The sequence below is a fragment of the Melanerpes formicivorus genome, unplaced genomic scaffold (genome assembly GCF_026170545.1).
Source record: "Melanerpes formicivorus ecotype bairdi unplaced genomic scaffold, bMelFor1.0.p_v2 SCAF_81, whole genome shotgun sequence".
NCBI lineage: Eukaryota > Metazoa > Chordata > Aves > Piciformes > Picidae > Melanerpes > Melanerpes formicivorus.
In genome coordinates, this window is record NW_027142433.1 from 2,547,245 (window position 1) to 2,572,812 (window position 25,568).

A 25,568-nucleotide genomic window follows, 5' to 3' on the forward strand; every position below is an offset into this window, starting at 1 on the left:
TTGCTACTTACAGGTCACTCTCTGACAGCTGGCCAAACCAGGGTGAAACACAGTTCAGTTCAGCAGGAGTTGAAGATGCTGTTTGTATTACAGACAAGTACTGAGGTTTTGTCTCCTGCTGAGATCAGAGCAGGCTGTGCCTAAGTAGCACAACTGTGCCTTAATCATCAGCACTGAAGGAGTTGTTCCCCAGGAGGGTGGTGAGACACTGGAAGAGATTGCCCAGGGAGGTGATGGAGGCCTCATGCCTGGAGGTGAAGATGCTGAGGGGGCCTACAGGAAGGCAGGGGAGGGACTGCTCAGGATCTCAGGCAGTGATAGGACTAGGGGGGATGGAATGAAGCTGGAGGTGGGGAGATTGAGGCTGGAGGGGAGGAGGAAGTTCTTCCCCATGAGAGTGGTGAAGCCCTGGAATGGGTTGTCCAGGGAGGTGGTTGGAGCCCTGTCCCTGGAGGTGTTTAAGGCCAGGCTGGCTGAGGCTCTGGCCAGGCTGATGTAGTGTGAGGTGTCCCTGCCCATGGCAGGGGGGTTGGGACTGGCTGAGCCTTGTGGTCCCTTCCAAGCCTGACTGATACTGTGATACTATGTTCACTTAAATTGATCACAGAGCTGTCAGGGTTGGAAGGGACCTCAAGGCTCAGCCAGTCCCAACCCCCCTGCCATGGCCAGGGACACCTCAGACCACAGCAGGTTGCTCACAGCCACATCCAGCCTGGCTGCAAACACCTCCAGGCATGAGGCCTCCATCACCTCCCTGGGCAATCTCTTCCAGTGTCTCACCACCCTCCTGGGGAACAACTCCTTCAGTGCTGATGATTAAGACCCAGTTATGCTACTTAGACACAGCCTGCTCTGATCTCAGCAGGAAACAAAACCTCAGTACTTGTCCATAATACAAAGCAGGTCACCTTTCAGACAGGCTGACTGAATCAAGTTCACCAAGGCCAAGTGCCAGCTCCTCCACCTGCCTCACAACGACCCCAAGGCAAGCTACAGCCCTGGGGATGTGTGCTTGGGAAGCTGCCACTTGGAGAGGGACCTGGGGGTGCTGGCTGACAGGCACTGACCAGCAGCCAGCAGGGCCCAGGGGGCCAAGCAAGCCAGTGGCATCCTGGCTTGGATCAGAAAGAGGGTGGGCAGCAGGGACAGGAGCTGACCACCCCCCTGTGCTCAGCACTGGGGAGGCCACACCTGGAGTGCTGTGTTCAGCCCTGGGCTCCCAGGAGGGGCTGAGGGAGCTGGGGCTGCTCAGGCTGGAGAAGAGGAGGCTGAGGGGAGGCCTCATTGCTCTCTACAGCTCCTGGAAGGGAGGTTGGAGGGAGGAAGGGGCAGCCTCTGCTCCTTGGTGGCAAGGGCCAGGACCAGAAGAAATGGTTGCAAGCTGCACCAGGGGAGGTGCAGGCTGGATGCTAGGAAGTATTTCTTCCTGGGAAGGGCTCTCAAGTCCAGGGCAGTGCTGGGGTCACCATCCCTGGGGGTGTTTAAGCAGCAGGGGAACTTTTTCCTCTGCTCTCAGGAGACCTTCTACAGAAGCATTTCATGGCCCATGAGCTGGGCAACATCTGCCCACAGTGAGAACACTCTGCAGCAGCAAGCAGCCAGCGTGCAGACTGGTGTGAGGGGATTACAAACTGCCTGCCCAGGGAGGCTGTGGATGCTCCCTCCCTGGAGGTGCTCCAGGCCAAGCTGGATGAGGCCTTGAGCAACCTGATCTAGTGTGAGGGGTCCCTGCCCAAGGCAGGGTATCACAGTGTCATAGGATCAGTCAGGCTTGGAAGGGACCACAAGGCTCAGCCAGTTCCAACCCCCCTGCCATGGGCAGGGACACCCCACACTAGATCAGCCTGGCCACAGCCTCAGCCAGCCTGGCCTTAAACACCTCCAGGGACAGGGCCCCAACCACCTCCCTGCACAACCCATTCCAGGGCTTCACCACTCTCATGGGGAAGAACTTCCTCCTCCCCTCCAGCCTCAATCTCCCCACCTCCAGCTTCATTCCATTCCCCCTGGTCCTGTCACTGCCTGAGATCCTGAGCAGTCCTGAGAAGGGTGCTGGAGCTGGATGATCTTGAAGGTCCCTTCCAATCCCAGCTATTCTGTGATGCCATTAATTAGGACTTACAGACTGGTTTGGGTGGGAAGAGAGCCTTCAAGCTCATCCAGTCCAATGCCCCTGCAGCCAGCAGGGACAGCTGCAGCTAGAGCAGGCTGCTCAGAGCCCCAGCCAACCTGACCTGCAGTGCTTCCAGGGATGGGGCAGCTCTCAGGGTTCAGCACCCTCTTCTCTCCAGTGTAAATCTCCCTCCTTTAGCTCAGCCCATCCCCCCTTGTCCTGTCACAACAGGCCCTGCTCCAGAGTCTGTCCCCAGCTTGCTGATCAACCTGAGAGGCCACCAGAAGAGCCTCCTCTTCTCCAGGCTGAACAATGTCTGATCAATAGCATCCTCCTGTACACATGAGCTCCCTGCCCTGGGACATGCTGTAACACCCAGCAGTGAGCAGCAGCAGCAGCAGAGCTCTCTTCCTTTCACTGATCCCCACCTAAAGGGATGGAACCCTCACCATCTTCACTCCCCTGCCTGCTGAGACACAGCACAAAAGCAACACCCCATGGCCAACTGCTACCTCAAAGCCACATCTGAGCAGGTGGAGCAGCTCCAGTGAGGTGAAACCTAAACTCCAGGTGAGGTCAAACCCACTCTGACCTTTCAAGTCCAACCTGAAGAGTTAACTCAGAGCATGTTTTAAACCACTTAATGCTAAGCAGCCAAGGTTTTGCTTCATGTACCCTAACACATTGTCTATCTTGGACATGTGAAGAGCTCTTTTTGCCTCCCATTTACACCAAACCCCCCCAAAAAGCTCAGCTGATGAAGGTAAATCCTTCAGGGAAGCTTCCTGGCTAAAAGTCCAGCTGATGAAGATGAATTCTTCAGGGAACTCAACCACAAGGCTTATCAGACCTCCTGGCTTGAACCCCTTTTGTTTGCCTGCTCTCCAGGTGGCCTCAAGATCTAATGAATTAGGAAGCAGAGGCTCTTACTCATTTGTCTGTCTCCATAGCTGATGGCTTCTGCAAGAGGGCTCCATCCCTGAGCATTTTTCACCTTCACTGGAGCATTGTGGGCTAACAGCAAGTGGGCACACTCTGGAGGAAGAGAGAGAAGCAGTGATAAGGTCATCGTGGTCTGCAGGCAGCATCAAGCCAGTTCATTCAGAGTGCAGGAAGCACTAACCCAGGAGCAGCAGACACAAAGAGTTTATCACAACAGACATCTGGACTCTGACTCACACTTCAAACAGCCCAGAAGTATGTCTCAGAGAGCTCACAGCACCTCCCCAGCTCCATTACTGCACTGAAGAGACAATGGCTGATCAAGCACTGGCTGTGGTACCACTGGAGGAGTGTCCCTCCTGCTGCTTCTGAAGCTCCAGCTCTCTGGAGCCACCTTGAGAAGGGATCTTAAGGCACCACATCACTGCTCACCACCTATCAAGATGCACTTCAGGGTCTCCCTTCTCTGCCTCAGGCTCAGGTTGTCCTGGTCTGAGCCACAGCCCAGCTTCCATCCCAGCACTGAAGGCAGGGGTGGCACAAGGGGGGAGAAGGGGACAGCTCAGGGGACCCTCAGCTGCTCAGGAAGGGATTGAAGCCCATGGAGCAATCTGCAGGAGAAAGCAGAGGGAGCACCAGGGTCAAGCCTCTTCCTCCCTGGCTGGTGCCCCAGGAGAACTCTGTTCCTTCTGCTGACCATCCACATCCCTGTGATCCTGAATCCAGATCCAGAGCCCAGTTCCTGAATTCAGTTCCCACCTGCTGAGTCCAGGCTGGGCCCTGCCCAGTGCCTGCCCCCAGCAGCAGTGGTGCCCATGGTGCCAGCATTGCCACCAGGGGTTGGGTTCCACCTTGCTTTGTGTCTCTGTGTCTCTACTCCAAGGCATTGTTCTTCCTTCCATCCCAGCTGGACCAGTTTCTTCCCCACCCCATCAGGCTCTCTCCCTTCTTCCCTTTCTGTCCCCTTGGCAGAGGGGCTCGTGGAGAGCCTCTGGCCCCTGGGTGGTGGCCAACCCAGCCCTGACAAAGGTCAAGGAGGAGCTAATTTGCCAGACAGGATGATGGAGGCAGACTTAATGCCAGCTCCTGCCCATGGGTGTGCAGGAGGCAGAGAGGAAGCTGTGGCACTGACACATCCCTGGGTGCTGCAACATCCTGTGGGGAGGTGGCACCTGCAGCAGGCCAGCAGGCACAGCCTCACCTAGCAGCTCCTCAGAACAGCTGCAGCACCAGCTGCACACCAGGCACCAGGCTAGCAGGGTGGATACCCACAGCACAGGGGCCTCATGGGCCTGTGCCCCAGCACGGAGGGACCTACTTCATCAACACCAAGAGCCTGCAGCAGGGGACAAGAGGAGAAACCTCTTTGCTGAGGGTGCTGGAGCCCTGGAGCAGGCTGCCCAGGGAGGTTGTGGAGTCTCCTCCTCTGGAGAGCTTCCAAAACACTTGGACTGCTGGGGGTGCTGCTGTAGGTGCCCCTGCTTCCACAGAGGGCTTCAACTAGATGAGCTCCAGAGGTCCTTTCCAACCCCCCATCATGCTGGGATCCTGTCATGCTGCCCCTGCTACTCATACTGTGCTGATAAGAAGTGTTACCCTCTCACCAAACCACAGCAGGTCCCAGCACAGCCCCAGACCATGGAATGGTTGGAGCTGGAAGGGCCCCTAAGGATCCCCTAGCCAGCAAACCACAGCAGGTCCCAGCACAGCCCCAGACCATGGAATGGTTGGAGCTGGAAGGGACCCTAGGGATCCCCTAGCCAGCAAACCACAGCAGGTCCCAGCACAGCCCCAGAGCACAGAATGGTTGGAGCTGGAAGGGATCACCTGGTCACAGCTCAACATACATTCCCTGCCCATAGAATCATCACATCATTAAGGTTGGAAAGATCTCCAAGATAGGCCTCCAAGGTGGTCAAGTCTCTGCCTGCAGGTAAAAGGTGATGGTGGAAGGATGAACAGTCCTTGAAGTGAAGGAGCTAGCAGCTCAGAGCACTGCCATGCTTTGAAGGTGTCCTCATGTGAGGCTTCAAAGTTCTCCAGCTTCTGACTCCAGGCCTCCTCCTCCTCCCCACAGCTCCTCAACAAACCCCACAACCAAGGTGACCCACCTGCAGTGACCCAGCTGCAGGCTGACCAAGTGTCTCATGGCAAAGACAAAAGGCTGGGCAGGCAAGCAGGCAAGAGGAGCTTCCTGCACTGCCCTCCTGCTCTGCTGGCACAGGAAATGCTGCAAGCCTGCATGAGTCACCGGCCAGCAGAGCCTTGGAAGGGAAGAGAGACTTCCCTGCTGGACAGATCACCTCCTGTGGTGAGGAAAACAGAGCCCTGGCTGCTGGGTCAGCACCCAGAGGAGCTGGGAGGGCTCTCAGGTACCACTGTACCTTGCAGTGACAGGGGGAGGGGCAATGGCTGTGTGCTAGCAGCACACACTTGCAGCAGAACAGCACAAGCCCTGCTGCCTCCTGCCCTCAAGCCTGCAAGGTCACTGGAGGGCTTGACCTACCTTTGTGTCCCAGCATCACAGCAAGGTGGAGAGGAGTGTTTCCTACAACAAACAACAGGAGAAGAGGAGGTTAAACTCGAGGCAGGAGAAGCCAGCACAGTTCCTTCAGGTGCTGGCACACACCACTCCAACCTCCCATGGCAGCAAACCCCAGAGCTGTGCCCTCCCAAGGGGCAAACCAAAACCCACCACAGCAGCTCCACTGCCCCAAGCAATCCCTTGCACTGGAATAGAACTAACCAGGTTGGAAAATACCTCAGAGGTCATCCAGCCCAACCTCTCACCCAGCACCATCTGATCAACTCAACCATGGCACCAAGTGCCTCAGCCAGGCTCTTCCTAAACACCTCCAGGGCTGGGGACTCCACCACCTCCCTGGGCAGCACATCCCCAGGGCCAATCTCTCTTGCTGGGAAGAATTTCTCCCCAACACCCAGCCTGAACCTCCCCTGGCACAGCTTGAGACTGTGTCCTCTTGTTCTGGGGCTGCCTGCCTGGGAGAAGAGAGCAAGCACCTGGAGGAGCTGGGGATGGTTAGAGTGGAAGAGAGGAGGCTGAGAGGAGACCTCATTGCTCTCTACAACTGCACTGTGGAGAGGCTGCTGCTGGTCTCTCCTCACAGGTGATTGATAACAGAACAAGAGGGACTGGCCTCAAGCTGTGACTGGGGAGGCTTAGACTGGACACTAGGGAACATTTTTCCCCCAGCAAGAGTGGCCAGGTGCTGGAATGTGCCGCCCAGGGGGGTGGTGGAGTCACCAAGCCTGGGTGGTTCGGATGTGGTGCTTGGGGCTGTGGTTTAGGGATGACCTTGTAGAGCAGGGATCTGGGTTGGACTTGGTGATGCTGAGAGGCTTTTCCAGCCTGAATGCTCCTGTGAGTCTGGGAGGTCTCAAGAGAGACTGGCACAGAGTGCCCAGGGAGGTGGTGGAGCCTCATTACAGCCAGTAGTGGTGTGCCCCAGGGAGCAGTGCTGGGCCCTGGGCTCTTTAACATCTTCAGTGATGATCTGGGTGAGGGTATTGAGTCCATCAGCAGTAAGTTTGCAGCTGACAGCAAGCTGGGGGCAGGAGTTGATCTGCTGGAGGGTAGAGAGGCTCTGCAGAGAGACCTTGCCAGGCTGGACAGAGGCCAAGGGCAGGAGATTGAACACATCCAAGTGCCAGGGGCTGCACATTGGCCACAGCAACCCCAGGCAGTGCTACAGGCTGGGGGCAGAGTGGCTGAGAGCAGCCAGGCAGAGAGGGACCTGGGGGTGCTGGTTGATGGTAGGCTGAACATGAGCCTGCAGTGTGCCCAGGCAGCCAAGAGGGCCAAGGGCATCCTGGCCTGCATCAGGAAGAGTGTGGCCAGCAGGAGCAGGGAAATCATTCTGCCCCTGTGCTCAGCACTGCTTAGGCCACACCTTGAGTCCTGTGTCCAGTTCTGGGCTCCTCAGGTTAGGAAAGAGGTTGAGCTGCTGGAAGGTGTCCAGAGAAGGGCAAGAAAGCTGGGGAGGGGTCTGGAGCACAGCCCTGGGAGGAGAGGCTGAGGGAGCTGGGGTTGCTTAGCCTGGAGAAGAGGAGGCTCAGGGGAGACCTTCTTGCTCTCTGCAACTCCCTGCAGGGAGGTTGGAGCCAGGTGGGGGTTGGTCTCTTCTCCCAGGCAAGCAGCACCAGAACAAGAGGACACAGACTCAAGCTGTGCCAGGGGAGGTTTAGCTTGGATGTTAGGAGGAAGTTCTACACAGAGAGAGTGATTGCCCATTGGGATGTGCTGCCCAGGGAGGTGGTGGAGTCCCCATCCCTGGAGGTGTTTATGAGGAGACTTGACAGGGTGCTTGGTGCCATGGGTTAGTTTATTAGGAGGTGTTGGATAATAGGTTGGATTTGATGATCTCTGAGGTCTCTTCCAACCTGGTTTATTCTATTCCCTCCCTGGAGGTGTTGAAGGCCAGGCTGGCTGAGGCCTTGAGCTAGCTGGGGTGGTGGAAGGTGTCCCTGCCCAGGGCAGGGGGGTGGAACCTGATGATTTTCCAAGGCCTCTTGCAGCCCAAGCCCTTCTGTGAGCCACCCAAAGCTGCACCCTCCTGCTGGTCTGGAGTGCAGCATCTGACAGAGTGACACATCTGGGGTAGGAGCTGCTCAGAGAGATGACACTGCTGGAAAGTTGAAGAGCCCCTTCATCTTTTAAAGCTCTGGTGGAGAATTCCTTCCTCCTGCAACCAGGGCTGGCTTGAATCACAGAGGGGGCTGGCAAGGGCCTCAAAGATCAGCCAGTGCCAGCCTCCCTGCCAGGGGCAAGGACAACTTGAAACACTAAGTGGGGAGGACAAGAAAAGATCTGGAAAGCAAATTTCTCGTGGAGTTGTACCCCATCAAGCTGCTTTCAGGGTCACCTGGCAGCCCCACAGCAGAGCAAGGAGTTGCTGCTCACAAAGAACTCCTCAATGCTGATCAGTGTTTCCAGGGGGGTGTCAGGAGGACAGGGCCAGGCCTCTGCCTGGGGTGCCCAGGGACAGCACAAGGGGCAAGGAGCACAAACAGCACAAGTCCCATCTGAACAGGAGGAAGTTCTCTGGGCAGCCTGCTCTGGGGCTCCATCTCCCTTAAGTTAAAGGAGGGCTGGAGGCTTCAGCTCTGCAGACATTCATAACCCACCTGGGCATGCTCTGGGGTGACCTGCCCTAGGTGACCCTGCCTCAGCAGGGGGGATTGGACTGGAGGGTCTCCAGAGGTCTCCTCCAAGCCCTGCCCCTCAGGGTGATGCATGGTACAGCTGAGAGATGGAGAGGCTGCTACACAAAGTGCCTCTGTAGGGTCACTGACACCACTGCTGGGCTGGAGAGCAGCCCTGGAGAGGACTTGGGGTGCTGGTGGGTGAGAAGCTGGAGATGAGCTGGCACCAAGCACTGCCAGCCCAGAGCCAGCCCTCTCCTGGGCTGAGCCCCAGCAGCAGGGGCAGGGAGGGGATTCTGCCCCTCTGCTGTGCTCTGCTGAGACCCCACCTGCAGTGCTGGGGCAGCTCTGGAGTGCTCAGCACAGCCAGGGACCTGTTGGAGCAGGGCCAGAGGAGGCCACAGCAGTGCTGGGAGGGCTGGAAGCCCTCTGCAGTGAAACCAGGCTGGGAGAGTTGGGGTTGTCCAGCCTGGAGAGGAGAAGGGAGAGCTGCTGGTGGCCTTGCAGTGCTTCAAGAGGCTGAGCAGAAAGCTGGGGACAGAGTTTTGAGCAGGGCCTGATGTGACAGGACAAGGGGGGATGGTGTGAACTCAAAGAGGGAGATTCAGGCTGGAAGGAAGGGAGGAGTGCTTGACAGTGAGGCTGGCAGGACACTGGCCCAGGCTGCCCAGAGAGGTGGGAGATGTCCACTGCAGGTCAGGTGGTTGTCAGGGGCTCTGAGCAGCCTGTTGCAGTTGCAGCTGTCCCTGCTGAGTGCAGGGGGGTTGGACTGGAGGGGCCTTGCAGGGTCCTTCCCAGCCACAGCAGCCTGTGAGCACGAGCTCTCCCCTGCAGCCAGCGAGCAGGCAGGGGCAGAGCTTGCAGCAGCTCTGCCTGAGCTGCAGCACACGTGGCACAAATCCCTCCTGAGGGTCACTGGCAGCAGCAGCCAGCTCCATCCTCCTTCATTATGCACATGAAGCTGACCTGCAGGGCTCTATTAATAGGCCTTGTGAGATGTGTGAGGCAGCGCAGCGGATGCAGCAGGGCTTGGTTAAGTGGCTGAAGGAAGGCTCTTGGGAAGGAGCCAGAGCAGCTGCTCACAGCATGCAGGTGCTGAGCATGGGCCTCAGCTCATCAGGCACTGCACAGCTGGAGCAGGGGAGGGAGGCCAACCCCAGCAAGCTGGCAGACAACAGCAAGTGGAGCTGCTGCGTGGTGAGAGAGTGCTGCACAGGGATGTGGGGGGAGGGGCTGAGGGGCAAGGCCAAGGCCTGGGGCTTGCACTTATCCCACACCCAGGCTTGGGGCAGGGTGGCTGGAGACTGCCCAGCACCATATTTAATGTAGAATAGAATAGACCAGGTTGGAAGAGACCTTCAAGATCATCACCAAGTCCAACCTATCATCCAACACCACCCAACTAACCCATGGCACCAAGCACCCCAGCAAGTCTCCTCCTGAACACCTCCAGGGATGGGGACTCCACCACCCCCCAGGCAGCACATTGCAATGGGCAATCACTCTCTCTGGGTAAAACTTCCTCCTCACCTCCAGCCTGAGCCTCCCCTGGCACAGCTTGAGACTGTGTCCTCTTGTTCTGGTGCTGCTTGCCTGGGAGAAGAGACCAACCTCTGCCTGGCTACAACCTCCCTGCAGGCAGTTGGAGAGAGCAAGAAGGTCTCCCCTGAGCCTCCTCTTCTCCAGGCTAAGCAACCCCAGCTCCCTCAGCCTCTCCTCCCAGGGCTGTGCTCCAGACCCCTCCCCAGCTTTCTTGCCCTTCTCTGGACACCTTCCAGCAGCTCAACATCTTTCCTGAACTGAGGAGCCCAGAACTGGACACAGGACTCAAGGTGTGGCCTGAGCAGTGCTGAGCACAGGCCTGCTCCTGCTGGCCACACTGTTCCTGCTGCAGGCCAGGATGCCATTGGCCTTCTTGGCTGCCTGGGCACACTGCAGGCTCATGTTCAGCCTACTATTGACCAGTACCCCCAGGTCCCTCTCTGCCTGGCTGCTCTCAGCCACTCTGACCCCAGCCTGTAGCACTGCCTGGGGTTGCTGTGGCCAATGTGCAGAACCTGGCACTTGGATGTGTTCAATCTCCTGCCCTTGGCCTCTGCCCATCTGCCCAGCCTGTCCAGGTCCCTCTGCAGAGCCTCTCTACCCTCCAGCAGATCAACTCCTGTCCCCAGCTTGCTGTCATCTGCAAATTTACTGCTGATGGACTCAATGCCCTCACCCAGACCATCAATGAAGATGTTAAAGAGCACAGGGCCCAGCACTGATCCTTGGGGCACACCACTGGTGCCTGGCTGCCAGCTTGCTGTGGCACCATTCACCACCACTCTCTGGGCTCAGCCTCCAGCCAGTTCCTAACCCAGCTCAGAGTTGCTGCTGTCCCAGCCAGGGGCTGACAGCTTGGCCAGCAGTTAGCTCTGGGGGATGGTGTCAAAGGCCTTGCTGAGGTCCAGGCAGACCACATCCCCAGCCTGCCCCACAGCCCCCAGGCAGTCACCTGGGCATGGAAGGAGATCAGGGTGGTCATATGGCCAGTGTCCTGCCAGCCTCACTGCCAAGCACTCCTCCCTTCTTGCCAGCCTGAATCTCCCTCTTTGAGTTCACACCATCCCCCCTTGTCCTGTCACATCAGGCTGGTCAGGTGGAATATGACCCTGGGGGTGCTGGCTTACAGCAGCTGAACACCAGCCAGCATGTGGCCAACAGGAAGGCCACCAGCAGCCTGGCCTGGGGCTGCACTAGTGTGGCCAGCAGGAGCAGGGCAGGGATTGTGCCCCTAGACTGGGCACTGGTGAGGCCACACCTTGAGTCCTGGGCTCAGTTTTGGGCCCCTCTCTCCAAGAAGGGCATGGAGGGACTGGAGCAGGTCTGGAGAGGGCAATGAAGCTGGGGAAGGGGCTGGGGAAGAGGGCTGGGGAGGAGCAGCTGAGGTTGTTCAGCCTGAAGGAGGCTGAGGGGAGACCTTCTGGCCTTCCTGAAAGGAGGCTGGAGCCAGGTGGGGCTTGGGCTCTTCTCCCAAGGAAGAAGTGACAGGACAAGAGCCAACAGCCTCCAGCTGTCCCAGGGGAGGCTTAGGCTGGCCATGAGAAAAAGCTTCCTCACTGAGAGTGTTTAGGCGCTGGAGGAAGCTGCCCAGGGCAGTGGTGCAGTCCCCATCCCTGGAGGGGTTTCAAAGCCATGGAGATGTGGTGCTGAGGGCCAGGGGTTAGCAGTGCCCTGGCAGTGCTGGGTTAAGGGCTGGACTTGAGGAGCTTTGGCAGCTCTACACTCAGGTTTCCCCAACAGTGAGGAGCCTGAAGATTTAACCACCCCTGCAGCTTGCAAGCAGTGACTTCAACACAGCCAGAGAGCTTCAGAAGCTAGGACAGCTCAGCAAACACGAAGACAGAAGTCAACAAAAGCTAACCATGCCCCTGAGAGCCTTCCTGAGACCTCTGCTAGATTTCATTTGGCAGAGAAGCAGGAAGTGCAGCTGGGAGATAGCAGCCAGCACTTCCAAACTCCTCTGGCCAAGGGTCTGAGCAGCTCACCAGACTCTGCTGCTCTCACTGCTGGGGGCAGGAGGCTGGACTAGATCACACCCAGAGAGCTCTTCCCACACAGGCTTCAACTCAATGATTGCCTTCCCCCCAAGAGGTGTGCAAACACCAGCTAGGACACTTGGATCCAGCAGCTCGTGGGGAGGGGAAATGAGGGTGCAGAAAGACAGCCCAGTAACTGGCACAGTCTCCCTCCTGGACAGGTGAAGGGCACAGAAATGAGCACCTGGCAGCCTCAGGTGAAGGGTGAAAACGGTTGGAAGCCACCAAATGAAGAGGTTCTGGCCACAGAATGTCTCCAGGCAACCTTCAAGCTCTTCCCAGCAGCAGGAGAATGGGAAGCAGACAGAGTCCTTGCTTGGCTCAGGGCAGCCTTAGGAGGAGAAGGTTGTTGCAATGCCTTGGAAGAGATGAGAGCAGGCTCCTCCCAACCCAAGCAGCAACAGCCATCAGGGGCTGAAGCAGGCAGCAGCAGACCTTCCAGGATGGCCAGGGCAGAAACCTGGCAGGCACAGCACAAGTCCTGCTCCTCTGGGATCTGGAAAGGTAAACCCAAGGCCAGCAGCTGCTGAAGGAGCCACACTCTCCTCTTGCTGGGTATCTGAGTGGTGGAAGCTACACACTGATTAGTTGGAGGAGGCCTTGAGCAAGCTGGGCTAGGGGGAGGTGTCCCTACCCATGGCAGGGGCTTGGGACTGGATCACCTTGAAGGTCCCTTCCAACCCAACCCATTCTATGATCAAATAGTGGGACTGCAAGGGAACAGCTCCACAGAACACAAACCCTGATCAGGGGCTGATCCTGGGGCACTTTCTTTAGAACCTGGCCTGGCATGGGGAGACCTCCTGGCCTTCCTCAAAGGAGGTTGGATCTCCAGCAGAGTATGAAGAGGAGTGTGAGCAGGAGGCCAGGAGAGATTCTCCTCCTTTCCTTTCAGCTCTGCTCTGCACTAGGGAGGCCACAGCTGGAGCACTGGGGCCAGCTCTGGGCTCCCCAGAGAGATAAACTACTGGAGAGAGACCAGTGGGGACTCCAAAGTTGCTGAGGGGCCTGGAGCAGCTCTGTGAGGAGCAAAGGCTGAGAGCCCTGGGGCTGAGAGCCTGCAGAAGAGCAGCCCCAGAGGGGAGCTGAGCAATGCTCAGCAAGAGCTAAAGGATCTATGGGGGGCAAGAGGCTGGGGCCAGACTCTGCTCAGTGGTGCCCAGGGACAGGACAAGGGGCAGTGGGCACAAACTGGAACCCAGGAGGTTCCATCTGAGCAGGAGGAGAAAGTTGTTTGTTGTGAGGGTGCTGGAGGCCTGGAGCAGGCTGCCCAGAGAGGTTGTGGAGTCTCCTGGTGTGGAGAGCTCCCAAAGCCAGCTGGGCATTGTGCTGCTGGGCAGGCTGCTGTGGGTGCCCTGCTTTAGCAGGGGGTTGGAGTGGATAATGGCCAGAGGCTCTCTCCAACCCCTAACACTCTGATGATGGCAAGAGCTGCTGCAGCTCCTCCAGAACATTTATCTTGAGCATACAGAACAGTTCCAAGTAAAATTATTCTGATGAAAGAAAAGGAGGTGAACTTCAGCACTGAGCAATGTTGCCTTGGCAGCACAGAGTGCAACCAAGCACTTCTGCCAGGACAGGGGAAGGGTGGCTGGATGCTTCTACCAGCTTGAGGCTCTCAGTGAAGCACAGCAAGTGTTGATTCACAGACCCACAGAATGGTCAGGCTTGGAAGGGAGCTCAAGGCTCAGCCAGCACCAACCCCCTGCCATGGCCAGGGACACCTCACACCACAGCAGGTTGCTCACAGCCACATCCAGCCTGGCTGCAAACACCTCCAGGCAGGAGGCTTCCACCACCTCCCTGGGCAACCTGTGCCAGGCTCTCACCACCCTCCTGGGGAACAACTTCTTCCTCACAGCCAATCTCAATCTCCCCACTTCTAGTTCTGCTCCATTCCCCCCAGTCCTATCCCTCCCTGACACCCTCACAAGTCCCTCCCCAGCTTTCTTGGAGCCCCCTGCAGCTCCTGGAAGGCCACAATGAGGTCTCCTGGGAGCCTTCTCCTCTCCAGCCTGCACAACCCCAACTCCCTCAGTCTGTCCTCACAGCAGAGCAGCTCCAGCCCTCTGCTCCTCCTCCTGGCCCTTCTCTGGACACCTTCCAGCCCCTCCAGATCCTTCCTGTGATAGAGACTCTAGAACTGGCCCCAGAGCTCCAGCTGTGGTCTCAGCAGGGCAGAGGGGCAGAACCCCCTCCCTTGATGGATTCCATGAGCACAAGCAGCCTGACAGCAGGGAGCTGCTGGAGAGGGAGGGGAGGGGGTGAATTCCCAAGTGTGTGGCTCACCTGGCTAAGAGAGAGGAAATCCAGCAGGCCCTGTAAATAATTAAGTGGCTGCTGTGGTGCCTGGATGCTTTCCAGCCCACTGAATCATCCCAAGGTGCTTGCTGGGGCCACTGCTAGACACTGGCCTGGGCACACACTTGGGCAGCTCCAATCAAATTCATTCTCCTTTTGGCCACAGCTCAACTCAGCACACCAGCAACCCTCACACTTCCCTTCCACCTGCAGGCAGCTCCAGCACCAGCTAGAGCTGGGGGGAGCAGGCAATTGCCTCCACACCTCCTGGAGCCTACAGGCCTGATTTCAGCTCAGCAGGGCCTGAGACCCTGCTCTGGAACAGCAACAGCAGCCTGCACAAATCCACACCTGAGACACAGGGCTGGGAATCAGAGTTTGGGATGGAAAGGATCAAGCATTAGAGTCCAAACATTCTCTGACTCTAGCAAGTCTGCTGCTGAACCATGCCTCTCAGCTCCATGTGTCTACAGCTGCTTAACACCCTCAGGGATGAGGACTCCACCACTGCCCTGAGCAGCCTAGGCCATGCTTTGAGAGCCCTTTCAGTCAAGAAGTTTCTCCCAATGAGCAACCTAAACCTTCCCTGGGGCAGCCTGCAGTCATGTCCTCCTGTCCTGTCATTTGGCCCTTGGGAGAAGAGATTAACATCCACCTGGCTCCAGCCTCCTTCCAGGGAGCTGGGGAGAGCCAGAAGGTCTCCCCTCAGCCTCCTTTTCTTGAGGCTCAGCCACCCCAGCTCCCTCAGCTGCTCTTCACCAGCCCTGCTCTAGCCCCTTCCCCAGAGCAGCTCCAGCCCCTGGATGTGCTTCCTGCAGTGAGAGGCCCAAAACTGAGCCCAGGACTCAAGCTGTGGCCTCACCAGTGCCTAGCCCAGGGGAGCAATCCCTGTCCTGCTCCTGCTGGCCACACTGTTGCTGATCCAAGCCAGAAGGGTGGCAACCTCCTTCACCACCTGGGCACACACTGCCTGATCTTCAGCTGCTGCCAACCAGCCCCTTTCCTGCTGGGCAGGATTCATAGTGTCACAGTATCAGTCAGGGCTGGAAGGGACCACAAGCATCAGCTAGTTCCAACCCCCCTGCCATGGGCAGGGACACCCCACACTAGATCAGCCTGGCCACAGCCTCATCCAGCCTGGGCTTAAACACCTCCAGGGACAGGGCCTCAACCACCTCCCTGGACAACCCATTCCAGGGCTTCACCACTCTCATGGGGAAGAACTTCCTCCTCACCTCCAGCTTCATTCCAGCCACTCTGCCCCAAGCCTGGAGCCTTCATGGGGTTGCTGTTACCCAAGTGCAGTACCCACTGGCACATGGATGTGTAGCTTTAACCTTCTGTGAGGCAGCTGGAAGGAAGGAAGGAAGCCAAATCTGCTTTCCTGGAGTAACTCAGCAAGGAGAGCTGTCTGTCCAGACTCAAACCTTCTCCACCTATGCTGAAGCTCAGAAATCATCAGCAAGAAACAGCAGAAATCATCTCCAAGTTGCCCCCAGCAGCTTCCCCCCCCAAAACCCACAGGTTTTGGAGCAGTGACAGCAGCCTTTGGATGGGGGATGGGGTTGGAGGTCAGCTGAGGGAGGCTGCACTCCTTTTGCTTTCTCAGAACAGCACCAGTTTAACATTCTTGCAGGCCTTGGCTCCCCTGAACTTCACCAGGCTAAAAATAGGAGTGAACTGCCAACAAAAACTGTTACTAGAAGTTCTTTCTCCCTTCTCTGTCACTTCCTCATGTGCTGGGATCCTTCTGCTTTATTTCTGCCCCGGAGGTCATCCACTGCCAGCAACTCACAGCTCAGAAATGTAAACAAAGGAAGGAGGATGGCTCCAAGCAGGAAGCAAACAACAACAAGGAAACGTTAGTCAGGCCTCTGGCATGCCAAGGCACCGAGGGTGTGCTGCTGGGCTGCTGCTGGAAAACACAACACTTACAGTGGAAAGCTGGAGGAGGAGAATGAGTAAAAGGCCCCAAAGAGCTCCTGCTGCAGGCAGGCTGGGGAGGGACTGCTCAGGATCTCAGGCAGTGATAGGACTAGGGGGCATGGAATGAAGCTGGAGGTGGGGAGATTCAGGCTGGAGGGGAGGAGGAAGTTCTTCCCCATGAGAGTGGTGAAGCCCTGGAATGGGTTGTCCAGGGAGGTGGTTGGGGCCCTGTCCCTGGAGGTGTTTAAGGCCAGGCTGGCTGAGGCTGTGGCCAGGCTGATCTAGTGTGGGGTGTCCCTGCCCATGGCAGGGGGGGTTGGAACTGGCTGATCCTTGTGGTCCCTTCCAACCCTGACTGATACTATGATGATACTAAGCTGTGATGGAAGTGGTGATGGGTTGGACTTGGTGATCTCTGAGGTCTCTTCCAACCTTGGGGATCCTGTGAAGCAGAAGAAACTCCCTTCACCTATAGATTTCTGAGCCTCTCTCTGTGCAAGTGCATTAAAACAAAGAGCTATCAACATCTCTGGTATCTGCTGAACATGACAGGGTGGTGAAGAAGGAGCAGCAGTGCCCCAGAGTAACTCTGCTAAGCTGGTGGTGCTGAGTTACTTGAGGAAGAGCTGGAGGAGGCAGCAGAAGGAAAGCAGGGAGTGAGAAAGTCTCCTCCCCAGCCTGCTGCTTTCACTCCAGCAGTGCATGGAATGAGGAGGCCAGGATAAATTTATCTGGAGCTATATTTAAAACAATATCCTGAGAGCAATGTTGTGACAGTTGTAGGAAATCCTCCCTACCTTGCCTGAGGAAAGGGACCTGGCAAATTACTCCACAAGCATCAGGTTGGGCTTCAGAGCCCGATGCTCTCCTGGACAGGGCTGCTGACTCCCAGGTGCACTCTCCTTCCCAGCAGAGCAATCCCAGTGCTTGCTCAGGCACTGGCACAGGCTGCCCAGGGGGGTGCTGGAGTCACCATGCCTGGAGGTGCTCAAGAAGTGTGCAGCCATGGCCCTTGGGGACATGCTGTAATAGCCATGGCAGTGCTGGGCTGATGACCTCAGAGGTCTTCCCCAAGCCAAGCAATTCTGTGACTGCTCTGCTTGAGTGCTGTTAGATCAGACAATTAACTCAAACAAAGGGCAGGTTTTGCTGCCATTCAGAAGAGGAGCACAGGCACATTCATCCATCACAACCCCTTCTGACACCACACATGGTGTAGCTCTGCAGCTGCCAGCACAAACCTACCCTGCCTGACATCAAGAGGAGAGTGGTCAGCAGCTGGAAGGAGGTTCCTTTCCCCCTCTGCTCTAGGGAGGCCATAGCTGGAGTGCTGGTTCCAGTCCTGGGCTCCTCAATTCTAGAGGGACAGGGAACTGCTGGAGAGAGTCCAGGGGAGGCTGCAAAGCTGCTGAGGGGCCTGGAGCAGCTCTGTGAGGAGGAAAGGCTGAGAGCCCTGGGGCTGTTGAGCCTGCAGAAGAGCAGCCCCAGAGGGGAGCTGAGCAATGCTCAGCAAGAGCTAAAGGAGCTGTGGGGTCAAGGTGCTGGGATTCTGTGTTACTCTTGGAACAGGCAGGAAACAGAGATGAAAATTAACCATCACACTTAAGCTGACATGACAGGCTGTTACATTTGCCAACAGTGTCAAACACACCCTCAATTAAAGACATTATTTTAAGTTGTCCTAGCAAGGTGCCAAACATTTATGCGCTACAGAGGAGCAGGAGGGTTCTATTTCTTCTGCTGCTACTGCCACTCCTAGCCAAAGCAAGCTTGGAGAGGAGCAGATTTTGGCTCCTTCCCATTCCAGAACTCAAGTGCCAGGGAAATGCTCCCTCCCTGAAGATGCTCAAGGCCAGGTTGGATGAGGCCTTCAGCAACCTGGAATGTGCTGCCCAGGGAGGTGGTGGAGTCCCCATCCCTGGAGGTGTTTAGGAAGAGCCTGGCTGAGGCACTTGGAGCCATGGTTGAGTTGATCAGATGGTGTTGGGTGAGAGGTTGGACTTGATGATCTCTGAGGTCTCTTCCAACCTGGTTAATTCTGTTCTATTCCAGTGGAAGATGTCCCTGTCCTTGGCAAGGGGTTGGCACTGGATGATCTTTAAGATCCCCTTCAACCCAAACCATTCTGTGATTCTATGATGAAAGTTTTATGGAGGGGGTGGGAAATCAAATCAAACCAAAGACAGCTGCAGCAAGAGGCGAATGAAGCACTCCAGAGTGTGCCTGTCATCGAATCATCGAATCAATAAGGTTGGAAAAGACCTCAAAGATCATCAAGTGGAAGCTGTCATGGAACCACCGAGGTGTCCCCCTCCCAGAGCCAAGGGGTGACAGCTCGGGCACTGCAGTAACGCTTGCTCTTTCAAACGAAGTCAGGGTTTGGACTCGCAGCGACAGCAGGCAAGAAGCTGCTCCCCGGGCGGTGCGGTGCCCCGGGAGCCGGTGCCCATCACTCGTTTGCCAGCCTGCCCTCCCTGCAGCCACACCGCCGCCTCCCCCGCGCCCCCGCCGGCCCCCCGAGCCCTGAGCGGGCAGAGGCGGCTGGGGAGGCAGAGGCGAGGCCCGCAGCCGAGCCGGGCGGGCAGGGAGGCGAGGCGGCGGCTGCCGGGGGAGCTGCCCGCGGCCGCCAGGCCCCCCCGCCCCGCTCCGCCCCGCCCCGCTCCGCTCCGCTCGGCGCACGCCGTGCCCGGGCCCGCCCGCCGCCCGCCGCCCGCCGCTCACCGTGACTGTCCTTCTGGCCGATGCCCTGGGTGCGGATGAGGGCCGAGAGCCGCCTCACGTCCCCCTTGAAGACGCACTCGTGGACGGGGAAGTGCGCGGCGCACTTGTCGGGCTCGGCGGGAGGCCCGGTGCCGGCCCCGGTCCCGCCGCCCGCCGGCCCCCCCGCCTTCAGCGGCAGCCGGTGGTGGTGGTTGCTGAAGATCCGGTGGCCGCCGGCCCTGCCGCCCTTCCCGCTGCTTCCCCGCCCGCCGGTGAAGATGCCTCCGGGTGCGGCGGCCGCCTCCTCCTCGCCGGGCGCCAGCAGGTCCCCGTCCTCCTTGCTGGGCTTGTGATCCCTGCGCAGCGAGCGCAGCTTCTCTCCGGTCATCGCCAGCGGCGGCCCCGCGGCCGGCGGGGCCCCGCCGGGAAGGCTCGCCTCGGCCGGAGGGGTCGATAGGCTCAGAGCCGCCGCGGTGGCGAGTCCCGTCCCGTCGGCATCCCCCGCCAGAGGCACCCGGAGCCCGCTGCGCCCAAGAGCCGTCTGCCCGCCCGCCCGCGGGGGCCCGCTCAAGAACCCGGCGCCGCCGCCATCTTGGCCGGCGCTTCCCGCGAGAGCCTGGCGGGCGCCGCGAGACGGGCGGGAGCTGGGGGGGGGGGGGGGCGGGAAAGGGGGCGGGGCCGCCTCCTCGCTCCGCCCCTCGCTCTGCTCCGGGCGGCTTCGCTCGGCTCCAGTGCGCTTCGCTCGGCTCGGCTCTGCTCGGCTCCGCTCGGCACCGCTCGGCACCGCAAGGCGGGCTGCCCGAGCGCCCCTCGCTCCCCGAAGCGGGCCGTCGGCGGAGGTGAAAAACCGCGGTCAGGCCCTCTCCGGCTCCGCTGTGGGTTAGGACTAGGCTGTGCCCTTCTCAGGGATCCCTGCACACACTGATGCCTTACAGCAGAGCCTGCAAGCTGCCCGCAGGAAGGGCAGCGGTCTCCCCGGGTGCGTGGGGATGTGGGCAGCAGGTTGAGGGAGATTGTCCTTCCCCTTTCTGCTGCCCTAAGGAGAGCATAGCTGGAATACTGGGTCCAGTTCTGGGCTCCCCAGCTCAAGAGAGACAGGGAACTACTGGAGAGAGTCCAGGGGAGGCTCCAAAGATGCTAAGGAGCCTGAAGCAGCTCCGTGAGGAGGAAAGGCTGAGAGCCCTGGGGCTGAGAGCCTGCAGAAGAGCAGCCCCAGAGGGGAGCTGCTGAGTGCTAAGCAAGAGATAAAGGACATCCAGGAAGCGAGAGGCTGGGGCCAGACTCTGCTCAGTGGTGTCAAGGGACTGGAGAAGGGGCAGTGGGCACAAACTGGAGCCCAGGAGGTTCCATCTGAACAGGAGAAACCCAGCCCAGTATTTGAGGCATGGCATCACCAGTATCCAGGACACAGGGGCACAATCCCTGCCCTGCTCCTGCTGCCCACACTGTTGCTGATCCAGGCCAGGGTGCCATTGGCCTTCTTGGCCACCTGGCCACACAGTGTCTCACCTTCAGCTGCTGTCAGCCAGCATCCCCAGGTCCTATTCCACCAGGCAGTCTCCAGCCACTCTGCCCCCAGCCCGGAGCCTTCATGGGATTGTTGTGACCCAAATGCAGCACCCAGCACTTGGCCTTGTTGAACCCCATCCCATTGACCTCAGCCCATGGATCCAGCCTGATCAGCTCCCTCTGTAGAGCCTTCCTACCCTCCAGATCAACACTGCCACCCAACTGGGGAAGGACCTGGGCAAGTGATCTTCCTCCAAGATGATGAGACCTGCTGTGATAAGAGAAATAACCTTTCTGGGTGACCTCTTTCTTCACCCCTTTTCATCACCTCACACTGGGAGGCCAAGAAAACATTGAGGCAGAGGTGGGAGCTATGAAACACAATTTCTGTGCCTGCTCTCCTCAAGGTAACAACAGATCCACTTCCCTTACAATTCTGACATGGAATTTTACATAATTCTGGGGGGAAAAGGAGTCACCTTTGCTCTATCCTCCACACTTGGCCTTTCCAACAAGGTTTTTCTGGTTCTTGCTTTTAGAGGAACCTACAACCCATTTGCAAAGAGAGTTAGAGAAACTGTTGGCAGCTCTGGAGTCTCCAGCCTGTTCTCCAGCTGCTTGCTGTGCTGCAAAGGTGTGTGGTGCCTGCCTAGTCCTGTGGAGATGTCCTAGTTCAGGGTGTAGCTGATGTTGGAAGCTGCCTGTTGCCTTTTGAATCACTGGAGGCCAGCTAAGGGGAGGCAGGGGCATGAAGTCACTGCTTACCAGCTTGTTATGGAGTCCTTTATTCCACTTAGAGGTGTGGAATAGGTTACCCAGGCAGGTGGTGGAGTTGCTGTCCCAGAAGCTGTTCAAGAAACCTGTGGACGTGGCACTCTGGGGCATGACTTGATGGCCATGGCGGTGTTGGGTGGATGGTTGGACTCTCAGAAGCCTTTCCAACTCAAACAATTCCATGGCTCCACGTAATGACTGCATTAGTAATGGGAATGGTGAAAAGTGGTGGTTCTGGTGACCCCAGGTGTCCTCCCAAGCTAGGGCTCTGCTGACTAATCCACACCCAATGTTCTGGGGGCAGGGGGGAGGTTATACCACCTCACAACCAAGCTTTGCCTGGTTTACTCCACACCTTCTTAAATTACAGGCACTTGAGATCCAAGGAGCAGGATCAGAGGTGGCAAAGGTGGAGCTGCATCTTCTACAGTTGCTGGGCTGTGAGTCTATGGAAACTTGAGTGAAGGAATTCCTCCAGTAGGAAGTGAATAATGGAGGAGTCACTGAATAATGGAGGAGTGATTTAATAATGGAGTAACTGAATAATGGAGGAGGAGTAATGGAGGAGGAGTAATGGAGGAGGAGTAATGGAGGAGGAGTAATGGAGGAGTATTTTCTCATGGGTGTTTCCCTCCAGGAAGGATGCCAGCTTTTTGAGCACATAAAGGAAGATCTTGGTCAAAAAGTAGAGAGGAACAGAAACCAAAACTAAATTCATGCAAAGCCCAAAGGTGGGCAGGCAATGAAACTGATCCACTCTGAATGTGAGCTGCTTGGCCTGTAGCTGGAGGTCTAACCAGGGACATCTAAACTTCTGCAGAGTCCCTACTGGAAGGTTGAAACTTGAGTACAGAGAAATGCTCTTTGGTTGACCTTTCCACCCCCCTACCCCCCTTCACTTCCACAAAGCAAAATAGATAAGGTCCTGGAGGACAAGGAATGGACTTTGCCAGCTCTGGAGGAATTAACTTTGATCATCAGTAAATTTGCTGATGACAGCAAGCTGGGGGCACGATTTGATCTGCTGGAGGGCTGAGAGGCTCTGCAGAGGGACCTCAACAGGCTGGACAGATGGGCAGAGGCCAAGGGCAGGAGATTGAACACATCCAAGTGCCAGGTGCTGCACATTGGCCACAACAACCCCAGGCAGAGCTACAGGCTGGGGTCAGAGTGACTGAGAGGAGCCAGGCAGAGAGGGACCTGGGGGTACTGGTTGATGGTAAGCTGAACATGAGCCTGCAGTGTGCCCAGGCAGCCGAGAGGGCCAATGGCATCCTGGCCTGCAGCAGGAAGAGTGTGGCCAGCAGGAGCAGGGAGGTCATCCTGCCCTGTGCTCAGCACTGCTTAGGCCACACCTTGAGTCCTGTGTCCAGTTCTGGGCTCCTCAGGTTAGGAAAGAGGTTGAGCTGCTGGAAGGTGTCCAGAGAAGGGCAAGAAAGCTGGGGAGGGGTCTGGAGCACAGCCCTGGGAGGAGAGGCTGAGGGAGCTGGGGTTGCTTAGCCTGGAGAAGAGGAGGCTCAGGGGAGACCTTCTTGCTCTCTCCAACTCCCTGCAGGGAGGTTGCAGCCAGGTGGGGGTTGGTCTCTTCTGCCAGGCAAGCAGCACCAGAACAAGAGGACACAGTCTCAAGCTGTGCCAGGGGAGGTTTAGGCTGGAGGTCAGGAAGAAGTTCTGTACAGAGAGAGTGATTGCCCACTGGAATGGGCTGCCCGGGAAGGTGGTGGAGTCACCATCACTGGAGGTGTTCAGGAGGAAACTTGATAGGGTGCTTGGTGCCATGGGTTAGTTGTTTAGGTGGTGTTGGATTGGTTGATAGGTTGGATGTGATGATCTTGAAGGTCTCTTCCAACCTGGTCTATTCTAGTTCCCTTCCCTTCCCTTCCCTTCCCTTCCCTTCCCTTCCCTTCCCTTCCCTTCCCTTCCCTTCCCTTCCCTTCCCTTCCCTTCCCTTCCCTTCCCTTCCCTTCCCTTCCCTTCCCTTCCCTTCCCTTCCCTTCCCTTCCCTTCCCTTCCCTTCCCTTCCCTTCCCTTCCCTTCCCTTCCCTTCCCTTCCCTTCCCTTCCCTTCCCTTCCCTCTTATGTTTCTTCCAGGAGTTGAGGATGATTGGCTTGAAAGAAGCAATTTTTTTTCCCCTCAAAGCAACAAAAGACTTTTAAAGGAATTAAGAGGAAACAGTGGGTAAGAAATGTCAAACCATTGTGGCCTCGATGGCTTCTGTTCCAGTGGAGGCATTGATTGCCTCTTCTTTTCAGCAGGTGCTGTCCCAAAGCACTTCAGACCTTTTTTATCTCCTCATTAAAAAGCCCACAAGCTCTGTGCTGAGCTTGCTCAGACTGAAGCATGGATGAGCATCTGCAGAGTCCCACTTAGTGATGGGGACCCCTGCTTGTGGGGGGTTTGGGGTGAGAATCTGTGCAGTACCACTCTCTGCTCACTTAGGGCCAGGCCAACCTGCTCCAGAAGCAGCAACAAAAGACTATTGTGGGCTACACACATAACCACAACATGAAAATGGAGGTAGAGGAAGAATCATACAGTGGGTTGGGTTGGAAGGAACCTTTAAAGGTCATCCAGTCCAAACCCCTGGCAGTCAGCAGGGACAGCTGCAGCTAGAGCAGGTTGCTCAGAGCCCCAAACAGCCTGACCTGGAATGGTTCCAGGGATGGGGCAGCTCCAACCTCTCTGGCCAACCATAACCAGAGCCTCATCACCCTCACTGTCAAACATTTCTTCCTTCCCTGTCTGAATCTCCCTCTCTGAGTTCAAACCATCCCCCCTTGTCCTGTCACAGCAGGCCCTGCTCAGAAGTCTGTCCCCAGCTTTCTGCTCAGCCTCTTGAAGTACTGAAAGGCCACCAGAAGGTCTCCCTGGAGCCTTCCAGGCTGAACAACCCCAACTTTCTCAGCCTGGCCTCACAGCAGAGGGCTTCCAGCATTGCTGTGACCTCCTCTGGCCCCACTCCAACAGTTTTGTGCTGTGCTGAGGCTCCAGAGCTGGCCCCAGCTCTGCAGCACTGTAGGTGGAGTCTCATCAGAGTGGATCATGCTATAGCCTCCTCTGGCCTGGCTCCAGAGAAGAGGACAGGCTGAGGGAGTTGGGGCTATTCAGTTTGGAGAAGGCTCCAAGGAGACCTTATTGTGGCCTTCCAGCACCTGAAGGGGGCTCCAAGAAAGCTGGGGAGGGATTTTTGAGGGTGTCAGGGAGTGATAGGACTGGGGGGGGGTGGGGGGTGGAACATAACTAGAAATGGGTAACATGAGATTGGTTGTGAGGAAGAAGTTGTTGCCCATGAGGGTGGTGAGAGCCTGGCACAGGCTGCCCAGGGAGGTGGTGGAAGCCTCCTGCCTGGAGGTGTTTGCAGCCAGGCTGGAGGTGGCTGTGAGCAACCTGCTGTGGTGTGAGGTGTCCCTGGCCATGGCAGGGGGTTGGAACTGGCTGAGCCTTGAGCTCCCTTCCAACCCTAAGGATTCTATGATTCCAAGATGTGAGCATTAGGAGAGAGTCCCTAACTGTGCCTGTCTCGGCTGAGGTCTCGCAGATGGGCTCAGGTGCAGAGGCAGGAGGAAGCCGTTCGCTGGGGACCGCTCGGGTGGGCTCCCTGGACGCCCTGTCCCCCGTCGCTTGGCGCTCCTCCTGTAGCCAGCACGGCGGGTTCCTGCGCTGCCAGGCGGCCACGCCGGCTCGCAGAGCCCGAGCCACGCTGCCTCTGTCCCGCCTGCTGCCGGCCGCTCTCCCGGGCTGGGTGGCGCCAGCGTTCCGGGGCCGAAGAGCAGGAACCGGAGGCGCCCTGCGCCCAGCCCCAGCGGTGCGCAGCTGCCGGGCTGCAGTGTAGTGGCGCCCCCGAGCGGGCGTGTGGTGTAACAGCGGAAGGCTTGGCCCAGCCTCATGGCGTGGTTAACACCGGAACAGGTCCCCCAATGAGGTGGTGGACTCCCCATTCCTGGAGGTATTAAAGGTAAGACTTGAGTGGGCTCTGAGCAACCTGCTCTAGCTGCAGATGACGCTGCTGACGGCGGGGAGTTGGAATAGATGTCCCTTCCCACCCCAGGCAGTCTGCGGTTCTCAGGACAAAAGCAATCCGATCAGCCTGTCTCGACGCTGCCTTCTGGGCAGCGCGCAGGTACAGGCAGGCGCACACAATCAGAACAGCCTCGGTTGTCTGCAGTGAATAACTCCTGCAAAGGCCAAAGAGCCACAGCCCTGGGCAGAGCCGGCCGCGCTCCATCCGAAACCCACGCCCCCGACCGGCCCCTCCCTCCCACCCGTGGCGCCGCGGGCGGGGCCGTGCGTGACGTCGCTGTAGGCGCCGCCGTGAGCGGAGGAGCTGTGGGCTGGGCCGTGATTGACGTCGCTGTGGGCGGTGCCGTGAAGCGGAGGGGATGTGGGCTGGGCCGTGATTGACGCCGCTGTGAGAGGTGCCGTGAAGCGGAGGGGCTGTGGGCTGGGCCGTGATTGACGCCCCTGTGGGCGGTGCCGTGAGCGGAGGGGCTGTGGGCGGGGCCACGCGTGACGTCGCCGTGGGCTGGGCCGTGATTGACGCCGCTGTGGGCGGTGCCGTGAG

At 57.8% G+C, this 25,568-nt stretch overlaps 1 protein-coding gene across 1 annotated transcript in view; it reads right to left on the reverse strand.

The window, feature by feature from the left end:
• ANKRD13C (ankyrin repeat domain 13C) overlaps positions 1-19,323 on the reverse strand; it is a 41,581-nt gene extending 22,258 nt beyond the window's left edge. The window contains exons 1-3 of the mRNA XM_068164636.1: positions 18,745-19,323; positions 5,562-5,603; positions 3,044-3,148 (exon numbers count right to left, since the gene is read on the reverse strand). Of these exons, the coding sequence (XP_068020737.1) occupies positions 3,044-3,148; positions 5,562-5,603; positions 18,745-19,111 (514 nt within the window). The 5' untranslated portion in view covers positions 19,112-19,323. The remainder of the gene's footprint in view (positions 1-3,043; positions 3,149-5,561; positions 5,604-18,744) is intronic.
• Between the last annotated feature and the right edge of the window lie 6,245 nt (positions 19,324-25,568).